We start from the raw sequence: 10,295 nt of genomic DNA, 5'->3' as shown, positions 1-10,295 counted from the left end.
GGTCTCTCAAACTAAACAAGTATCTGGCATCTCCACTTCCGTGTGTGCCATAGCAATACAAGCATTTATGGAAGTAGGCTATGTGTACATACAGGGACAATATAATTACATCTTTACAAATGAAATGCAGAAAATGCAACCCTCATAAGACAAACTATTTCATAAGCTACATTATGGATGTGAATTTTGATTGGAGAGAACCTTCAGATTCAGACCTCCTTGGCATTCTAATGTTGTTTTGTGCACTGTTGTGGTGAATTTATTTGATTGAGGCAGAAAGTATTGAAGCATGAGGTCAAGTGTTGACTTTTGATTTGAATGAGATGAAGAGAATGATGGAATTGAACAGCCAGTTGGAGTATGTTCCACAGGATATCTTAGCATACACTGTTTTGGTTTGCTTTAATACTCTACTATACTCAACTATTCACATCTAGCTGTTCAGTCAAACAGTTGTATCATGTTTATATTGCATGATAGTGTTGTAGCACCGAGTTAACATTAAATATATATTTTTTATACTGAACAAAAACATAAATGCAACATGCAACAATTTCAAAGATTTTACTGAGTTACAGTTCATATAAGGAAATCAGTCAATTTAAATAAATTCATTAGGCCCTAATCTATGGATTTCATATGACTGGGAATACAGATATGCATCTGTTGGTCACAGATACCTTAAAAAAAAGGTAGGGGCGTGGATCAGAAAACCACCATTTGCCTCATGCAGTGCGACACATCTCCTTCGCATAGAGTTGAACAGGCTGTTGATTGTGGCTTGTGGAATTGCTGGATATTGGTGGAAACTGGAACACGCTGTCATACATGTCGATCCAGAGCATCCCAAACATGCTCAATGGGTGACATGTCTGGTGAGTATGCAGGCAATGGATGAACTGGGACATTTCCAGCTTCCAGGAATTGTGTACGGATCCTTGCGATATGGGGCAGTGCATTATCTTGCTGAAACATGAGGTGATGGCGGCAGATGAATGGCATGACAATGGGCCCCTGCCCATATCATAACCCCACCGCCACCATAGGGCACTCTGTTCACAACGTTGACATCAGAAAACCGCTTGGACGTACTGCCAAATTCTCTAAAACAATGTTGGAGGTGGCTTATGGTAGAGACATTTACATTCAATTATCTGACAACAGCTCTGGTGGACATTCCTGCAGTCAACATGCCAATTGCACACTCCCTCAACATTTTTGACATCTGTGGCATTGTGTTGTGTGACAAAACTGCACATTTTAGAGTGGCCTTTTATTGTCCCCAGCACGAGGTGCACTTGTGTAACGATCATGCTGTTTAATCCGTTTCTTGATATGCCACACCTGTCAGGTGGATGTATTATTTTGGCAAAGGAGAAATGCTCAAATTTGTGCACATAATTTGAGAGAAATAAGCTTTTTGTGCTTATGGAACATTTCTGGGGTCTTTTATTTCAGCTCATAAACATGGGACCAACACTTTACATGTTGCGTTTATATTTTTGTTCAGTGTATATTGCATTGATAGCAGACTAGATGTCACTATTACTCAAGCAAATGTAATTGTCATAGTGAAATGGAAGGTAAAAAAAGTGAAGGATATCAATAGCGAGAGTTTAATTGCATGCATTTGATATCTCGTTTGTAACATATAACTTGCTTATCTCTCGTTCATGTGCCTAACCCAAATATATATGGTTGTAGCATCACCACCAATAGATTGTTCTAATGTTACCAGCACTGCATTTGTAAGCCTAAATATGCGTGGATACAAATCAACATAGAGAGAAATGTTTGCGTCATGTTCAATGCGCACTGAAGCTTCTTGATATGTCTATATACCTGTTAGTCGGAATACACTACTGTAAATTTCAAAATTATATTTATTTAATGCATTTTGTATTGGGGCACAAATGCATTCAGTAGCACCGTAATTTTGAGAGGAAATACACCGTTAGTGCTTGTCACATGTTCTAATTCATAACCAGCAGTGAATTTAGTGTATGTAAATGTCTATCGTTTTTCAAAATAAAATCAAAACATTAATGCTTGTGTGATGTCTTGACATTGGTTTGGAATTGATCATGTATTTTTTTGTGGTTCATTTTATTCAGTGCCATAAAGGTGGAAAATAGTTATAATGTTCAGAGAATTGAAACTGGAAACCTCAAATAAATGTTCAAGTATGTGATAGTTCAAACAACACAAGTGATTACATTCCAGTCATTAGGAACCTAAACCTATAACCTAAACACACAAAACAAAACCTAAAATGTTCATCATTTCATTCATCTGTTTGCAGTCCAGTGTAGCTCAGTTGGTAGAGCATGGCGCTTGCAACGCCAGGGTTGTGGGTTCGATTCCCACTGGGGACCAGTATGGGGTAAAGAAATGTATGCACTGACTAACTATAAGAGCGTCTGCTAAATGACTAAAATGTTTTTAAAAATGCACTAGCATACATGCACATACAGTTGAAGTCGGAAGTTTAGATACACCTTAGCCAAATAAATTTAAACTCAGTTTTTCACAATTCCTGACATTTAATCCTAGTAAAAATTCCCTGTCTTAGGTCAGTTAGGATCACCACTTTATTTTAAGTATGTGAAATGTCAGAATAATAGTAGAGAGTGATTTATTTCAGCTTTTTTTTATTTCATCACATTCCCAGTGGGTCAGAAGTTTACATACACTCAATTTGTATTTGGTAGCATTGCCTTTAAATTGTTTAACTTGGGTCAAACATTTCGGGTAGCCTTCCACAAGCTTCCCACAATAAGTTGGGTGAATTTTGGCCCATTCCTCCTGACAGAGCTGGTGTAACTGAGTCAGGTTTGTAGGCCTCCTTGCTCGCACACGCTTTTTCAGTTCTGCCCACACATTTTCTATAGGATTGAGGTCAGGGCTTTGTGATGGCCACTCCAATACCTTGACTTTGTTGTCTTTAAGCCATTTTGCCACAACTTTGGAAGTATGCTTTGGGTCATTGTCCATTTGGAAGACCCATTTGCGACCAAGCTTTAACTTCCTGACTGATGTCTTGAGATGTTGCTTCAATATATCCACATAATTTTCTTTCCTCATGATGCCATCTAATTTGTGAAGTGCACCAGTCCCTCCTGCAGCAAAGCACCCCCAAAGCATGATGCTGCCACCCCCGTGCTTCACGGTTGGGATGGTGTTCTTCGGCTTGCAAGCACCCCCTTTTTCCTCCAAACATAACAATGGTCATTATGGCCGAACAGTTCTATTTTTGTTTCATCAGACCAGAGGACATTTCTCCAAAAAGTACGATCTTTGTCCCCATGTGCAGTTGCAAACCGTAGTCTGGCTTTTTTATGGCGGTTTTGGAGCAGTGGCTTCTTCTGGAATCTGGTTAGATCTTGACTATACTGTGGGCTGCTACAGGCACTCCAAGGGTCCTCCTGACTGCAGGTTCCCAGAGAGCCTCCTCTTTTTGTCTGGTTCCATCAACTCCTCAGATTGATGGTCCATGTTTAGATGGGGCATATGGGCCTCCTCTCAATATGCTCTTTTCCTGAAGCTCTGTCTGTCCCACTGACAGCCTGCTCCCTCAGGGCTCATCTGTAGGGTGGTGGGTTGGGCTCCTGTACTCTGTGCCCCTGACTCTGAACCCACTGCACGTTTCCATTTGGTCCCACTCCCAATGTTAACATGTCTGGGTGAAGTTGAGGCACATCTGGTGGAGGTGGAAGGTGTGGGGTCCAATGGATCCATACATGGCTCTGTAGACGGTATCCCCCTCCCAGAGTGCAAAGAAACATGCTGTGGCCCTGTGCAACACCCTGTCGTTCTCTACAAACATCAAAGCAGTGACTCGCTCCTGCAGGTTCATGCTCTACAACATCGGTAGCATACGACCCTACCTCACACAGGAAGCAGTGCAGGTCCTAATCCAGGCACTTGTCATCTCCTTTCTGGACTACTGCAACTCGCTGTAGGCTGGGCTTCCCGCTTGTGCCATCAAACCCCTGCAACTTATCCAGAACGCTGCTACCCACCTGGTGTTCAGGATATGGAGCTCTGTTTGGTGACAGGCATCTGGATTTTGGACTGTGTAAAATTCAGCACCACTGCTAAACTGTAACCTCCTGACCGGGCCAGAGGATTCAGTGGTTTTGAGATGGGTCGCAATGGCCTTCTCTAGAATGTGAAATGAAGGGTTTTTAAAATAACAATTGGGAAAATGTATTCAGTCATTGTCTCCACAAGCTCAGAGCAAGGAAAACAGATAGTCTATTACGATCATAGACTTAGATACACATTGCATCATTGTATCTGTCCTATTATGGCGTCAGAGAGCACGGCCAACGCCATTAAGGCCATTTCCATTTTGAAGTAGTCAAGTGTCTTCTTCTACTACTTCTGAGTTGGCAAACAAACTGAAAAGGTGCATACTGCCACCTGGAGTGTGTTGTTTGAACAGTTATAAAGCCAAGGTTGGCGTTTTACTGCCGCCTGCATGCAGTTATGGAATGTTGCTTACAAGTATAATTAATTGGCTGATCCCTCCTGGTGACCTGGACGGAATTATGTGATCCTTCCTTAACCCATACGAAGTCCCACCAAGTTGACTACTTAAAAATGGTGAAAGTCCTCAATGTTGCTGCCAATGCTAAAACAGGCTTTTGGGCACTAGAGTCCTCTATTTATCTCTATAATTACGATAAAGAATCATAGTAATGGAGTATCTTGTTTCCATGACATAACATTCACTTTGAGCACTTTGACTGGGTAATGGCTAGAAGGGATCCAATTAAGGACAGATTTGACTTTTTGTAGCAGGTCAGGAAAAGTAACGTAGCAGGTTAGGAGAATTAGGTTAAGGCTAGGAAAAGGATTAGGGTTTGCTAAAGTGCAAAAAAGAAATTGACGCTAATTTGACAAAAACTGGATCCATTCTAGACATTACCCTTTGACTGGTTCAGAACCAATGGGACAGAAGTTTTCCAAGGTACAGTCCCTGTTTTGCCTTTCCATTGATGTCTACAGTGTCCAGCCAAACCCCACACTCCTCCTGTGTTGAAGCCTGAGATTACGCTTTGGAGGTCTACATGGTAAGAAAGGACAGGCTTGCATACACTAATGAATGATACTTTTGGAAATCAGCCTTCTTCGATTTGCATTGAAATGCCCGGTTTCTTTGGATTACAAAATAAAACTGTTATGAAACAGGAACTACACCCACGACATTTGTCAAAACGTATACCAGCTTTAGTTTGTATATCAGAGAGATTCTGTAGAGGTACTAGGGGAGAGCTTTTTTTCACAATTGAGCTAAAATATATGTTATCTAATTTGCTTTTTTACCTACCAAAGCTATAGTTTCGCGCGCCAGATAGTTCTTATAAAACTCCTCTCACTCACTTTATGAAAATATCAGTAGAAAATATAATTTTAATATAGCTACATTTCGTCAAGTGGTGACAAGTTTCTAAATAGTCTTGTTTGTATTTTAATACTTATTTCAAATGATCTGACTTTAAGTGAGGCAGAGAAGGGCACCTTATGTTTTGACGTCTGTGGGTCCTTTGGTTCCGCGAGGGGTGTGTTTACACCATACATAGACTGTAAACGGTTTACACTGTCACGTCAGTTTGCCAAGGGGGTGAGTGGAATATTTTTAGCAAATGTTGATTTATTATTCAGATATTGGTCGAATAACATGTGTATACTATTTGAATCGCCGTACCAGCAGTGTATTGTGAATTGTCCTCACTTATCCAGCCAATATAATGTGTCCTTAAGTGTTTGTTTAGGCTAAATAAATCACGAAGGAAATGCTAACGTTAGCTATTTAGCTAGCTTATTTTTCATAAATGATCTCATCACTTTGGGATGTTGTTGATATCTATTTATCTTGTCATGGCCCTTGCCAATATCTATAATTAGATGAATTCGCCACTCATTTAGCAACATGTAGTTTGCTAGCTAAGCTACATTACGTGTTTGCTAGCCAAGAGAGGTCTTCCTGCATTACTTCTCTCTTCGCTATCTAGTGACAGTAGCTAGCTAACTAGCTAGCAAACATGGCAGATCTGTAACGTTACAGCCACAGTTTAGTCAATGAATTCACTTTGATAGGTATTTTAATTGGCGGTTGTTCACTTACTGAAGTGTCATCCTCCAACTCTTAGCTATTGGATTGTCTGCCCTTCCTAGCTGTCAACACTGTTTATAGCTAAAGCATTTGAAATACATCTGTAACATGTATTACCTTTAATAGATCAAGTTGTGAGACAGCAGCAGTCACCATGTTTCACGGAGTAGCTGTCACGGGAGGTATGGGAGGGGGTAAGTTGGTCCTTTGTAGCTCAGATGATGGAGCTTGTAATGCCAGGGTAGTGGATTCGATTCCTGGGACCACCCATACGTAAAATGTATGCACACATGACTTAGTCGCTTTGTATAAAAACGTCTGTGAAATGGCTTATATTATTATATATTGAAGGCCTAGTGCAGTCAGAAACGTGATTTTCCTGTGTTTTATATATATTTCCACACTGAGGTTGGAATAATACTGTGAAAATTATGATAATGCACTTTTAGTGTAAGAGCTGTTTGAAAAGACCTCCTGAAATTTCTGCCTGTTTTGGTGGGATGGAGTTTTGTAAATTAGTTAATAGATGAATAAGAAATGGTTCCAAAACTCTGCCAATAACAGCAATTTTTCTGTTTTTCCCTCCCCACTCAGACCACTCCCAGACAGTCCTAGCAAAATCATTGCTTGTAAATTGCTCTTTGCTAGGGAGCTAATTGCTAGGTACTTAATTGTTACCCATAAATTATTTGATATTGAGATAACTGCTGCATTGGAACTTTAAGTTTGCCCTAAAACAGTCACAGATGCACAGCAGGCTTTTTTGTAGACATGATCATCAGAGATTTTCTTTACTTATAAAGCATCTGTGACTGTTATGCCTTAATATTTCTCTTCATTATAGCTCCTGCCAATAAACCTGAATTGTATGAGGTAAGTGGGGTGAAGTTTTGTAGGGTTTGCATAATTGCTTCTTATGGCAGATTTGGTGGAGCTCTTTTAGATCTTTCATTTGGCTGCTGTTACCTGCTTTTGTACCTGCATTTTATCAGAAAGAAGAAATAATGCAGTTTTGTCTGTTTTTTAGGAAGTAAAATTGTACAAGAATGCAAGAGAAAGAGAGAAGTAAGTGAACATTGACTGTAAATTAATGATGTAAGCTTTTCACAATCCATGAAGGTGAATTGTTAAAATTGAGCATTGTTCTTGTATTAATCAAGGTTTGACAACATGGCAGAGCTGTTTGCTGTGGTGAAGACACTTCAGGCCCTGGAGAAAGCTTACATCAAAGACTGTGTGACCCCTAATGAGTGAGTTTACACTCTCATTGGTTTTGTACGCATGTGTGTGTATGTGTCATAGACTGTAAATAAAGGTGTGTGTGTGTGTTAGAAAATCTTGTTTGTATATGTATGAGATTGTTTCAAAATTAGAGTATGAGAATCTGTTTTGAGATTGATTACTCTGTGTTTCCGTCAGGTACACGGCTGCTTGTTCCAGGCTACTGGTGCAATACAAGGCTGCTTTCAAACAGGTCCAGGGATCTGACGTGGGTTCTATCGATGACTTTTGCAGGAAGTACAGAGTGAGTTTATATCAGTCACACTGCTTTGAGTAGAGTGCCGGTCTTGCAGATAGATGTAATCCATTCAATGGAATGTATAGTGGCTGATCCCAGATGTGTACGTGCTTTAGGCAACTCTTCTGGCTGCTGAGCTATAGAACAATGTCTGAATATGAGTAAATTGGTTTGTCATATATTGTTCTCCTCTCCCTTCTCTTTTATATTAGCTTGACTGTCCGCTAGCTATGGAGCGAATCAAGGAGGATCGACCAATCACCATCAAGGATGACAAGGGCAACCTGAATCGCTGCATTGCAGATATTGTATCGGTAGGTCTCTTCGCCATGCCCATGACATTAAACACTGACTGAGTGATTTAAATCCCAGGGTTCACTTTGGGCTTTTGGCCAACATTGAAGCCTTTGCGGCCCCATATCGATTGAATAATAAAGTGCGTTCTGTTTCAGCATGAAGTCATTTTCTTAATTTGAATCATTCTCTGACTCGTCCCAGAACACTGTTGCTGCACCCTTAAGTGCCACAGCAAATTGCATCCCACATCAATCCTGCCAAGATCCAACAGGGCCGCTGAACAAAGAGGAACTACTTGATATGCTGGCATCATAGGACATATAACGCTCAAACTCTTTCATAAGCTCGGACTGATAGGACCACCCGTTTTAAAGAGTATGCTTGTGCTGCAGTACATTTCAGGTTGCTGACAGACAGTGAAATAGTCAGTGAAACATTTATTGGCCTCTCTGTTTCTCCTCTCTTATCCCCAGCTCTTTATCACTGTGATGGACAAGCTACGTCTGGAGATCCGGGCCATGGATGAGGTAAATAGATCGGACTGAGACAAATGACAATGAACATCAACATATCACCTATAATTAGGGCTGGGAAAATCTCAGGTTCCCTATTTATAGTCTACATAGCCCAGTTTGAATATTTTTGTCCATTTATTGGCAAAAGATCTGATTGGTCAAAACACCATTAGTTGGCAAAAGATCTGATCTGATCAGAATTGGGCTGCCTGTGTAAACGCAGCCATATAACCTGTCAGGTAAAGTGGTTAGGAACAACACCAGGCCCTATGTTTGATTGTCTGATTTATTGGTTTGAATTGTTCAGATCCAACCAGACCTGAAAGAGCTAATTGAGACCATGAACAGAATGAGCAACATGCCCCCAGACAATGAGGCCAAGGACAAAGTCAGCCTCTGGTAAAGATATACCTCACTTACACACATTTAAGGCTGGTTTCCCTGACACAGGTTAAGCCTAGTCTTAGACTAAGAAGCACTTTCAATGGAGAATCCTCATTGACCATGCTCTTTAGACTAGGACTAGTCTAAATCTGTGTCCGGGAAACCAGCCCTTGTTGTCTAAGAATGACAAAGTAGACTTAACACTAAAATAGTATAGTAATTCAGAAGGTAAAGGGTTGCTTGTTCTCCTCTGTAGGTTGACCACTCTCAGCAGCATGTCAGCCTCTGATGAGCTGGACGACTCCCAGGTTCGCCAGATGCTGTTTGACCTGGAGTCAGCCTACAATGCCTTCAACCGCTTCTTACACTCCTCCTAATCTACCCACATCATCCAGGACTGTTGTCACCTTTCCTATATCATTGTACTACCCTTTCCTCCTCTCCTCTCTACACGTCTCCGATGTCATCTCCCCTGTTTGTGCTTTGTATTATTCCATTGAATAGTATCTTTGTTCCTCCCATCTCTGGTACAGTACCTGTCTGTCTTCTCCTTTTGAACTCTGACCTAGACTCTTGGCAGCATCCAATGCTGTGGCTTTGTCCAGTGGGGTGCTCCTCCTGTTCAGTTGGATGCCTTGTTGAGTTGTAGTTCTCCAGCCTGAGTGACGGTGCACTGTGTTAAGGCTGCTCATATCAGCCTGCATTCTTGAATCTACATAGAACTATGTTTACTACTGGGTTTGACATATCAACACAAGGCCCAGTGAGTCTGATCCCTTAATAAGTCAGTTTAGCAGAAGACGATACATAAAACATGTTTTTAAAAAGTGACCTGAGATGGTTTAAGATGTTTGGTTGGCTTGATAAGGGATGGATAATCCCTTGACAAGTGATGGAATAACATTTAGAAAAGAACGAACTGCAATTTTTGGTGAAATCTTGTATGTTTCTGTTCCCCATCTGCACTCCGAGACAGTCCAATAACTTGTGTAGAGGTTATTCCTGGTTATTACTTTAACTCCAGTTGTAACAGGTGGTTAGGTTAACTTGCTTGACAGGTGGGCCTTAAAATAGTTATGATTTGTATGTAATGCACCCTTATTGATGATTATGTTGAAACACTCTGATGAAGGAAATGTGGCTGTTATCTATGACTTTGTTTTTCTAATTTGATATGAGTAAAAATATAATAGTACTACTACTTCAGTTAATGTGCGTAATTCAGCTTTTCTTTAGATGTGAGGGTTTGGCCGCATCAGGTGGGCAATGGAGACAGGTGGATTCATAGAATTCCCTCTTCCTTTTGGGATGCTGACTAAATGTGTTTCATCCCTCAATTATATTTTGGGAGAGCATATTTATTAAAATTTATCATTGTAAATAATGCAACTTAGAATTTATAAAAGCATGTAACAACATTTGTAGAAATAAAAATCTACCTCCAACTTTGGTGTCTGCC

General features: G+C 40.5%; 1 protein-coding gene across 2 annotated transcripts; it reads left to right on the top strand.

Annotated features, from left to right (window-relative positions):
• Positions 1-4,947: 4,947 nt before the first annotated feature.
• On the top strand, positions 4,948-10,281 carry LOC311132279 (vacuolar protein sorting-associated protein 28 homolog). 2 transcript variants are annotated; one of them, XM_084165513.1, is made up of 10 exons: positions 4,948-5,078; positions 6,248-6,315; positions 6,966-6,994; positions 7,149-7,186; positions 7,282-7,371; positions 7,541-7,646; positions 7,853-7,954; positions 8,411-8,464; positions 8,760-8,851; positions 9,093-10,281. In XM_084165513.1, the coding sequence occupies exons 2-10, from the start codon at positions 6,276-6,278 to the stop codon at positions 9,211-9,213; spliced, it is 672 nt and encodes a 223-aa protein (XP_084021639.1). In that variant the 5' UTR covers positions 4,948-5,078; positions 6,248-6,275; the 3' UTR covers positions 9,214-10,281. The 2 variants fall into 2 exon arrangements, with proteins under 2 accessions (XP_084021639.1, XP_084021638.1); XM_084165512.1 differs by lacking the exon at positions 4,948-5,078 and adding an exon at positions 5,576-5,629.
• Positions 10,282-10,295: the final 14 nt, after the last annotated feature.

The sequence above is a fragment of the Coregonus lavaretus genome (assembly GCF_964263955.1).
Source record: "Coregonus lavaretus genome assembly, chromosome: 7".
Lineage (NCBI taxonomy): Eukaryota > Metazoa > Chordata > Actinopteri > Salmoniformes > Salmonidae > Coregonus > Coregonus lavaretus.
The sequence above is the reverse complement of the archived record's forward strand: the minus strand, read 5'-3'. Positions and strand labels throughout refer to the sequence as shown.

Coding starts and splice junctions, on each gene's coding strand:
- LOC311132279 (XM_084165513.1), top strand. CDS start 6,276: ATGTTTCACGGAGTAGCTGTCACGGGAGGTATGGGAGGGG. Junction 7,187..7,281: donor AATGCAAGAGAAAGAGAGAA/GTAAGTGAACAT, acceptor GTATTAATCAAG/GTTTGACAACATGGCAGAGC. Junction 8,465..8,759: donor AGATCCGGGCCATGGATGAG/GTAAATAGATCG, acceptor TGAATTGTTCAG/ATCCAACCAGACCTGAAAGA.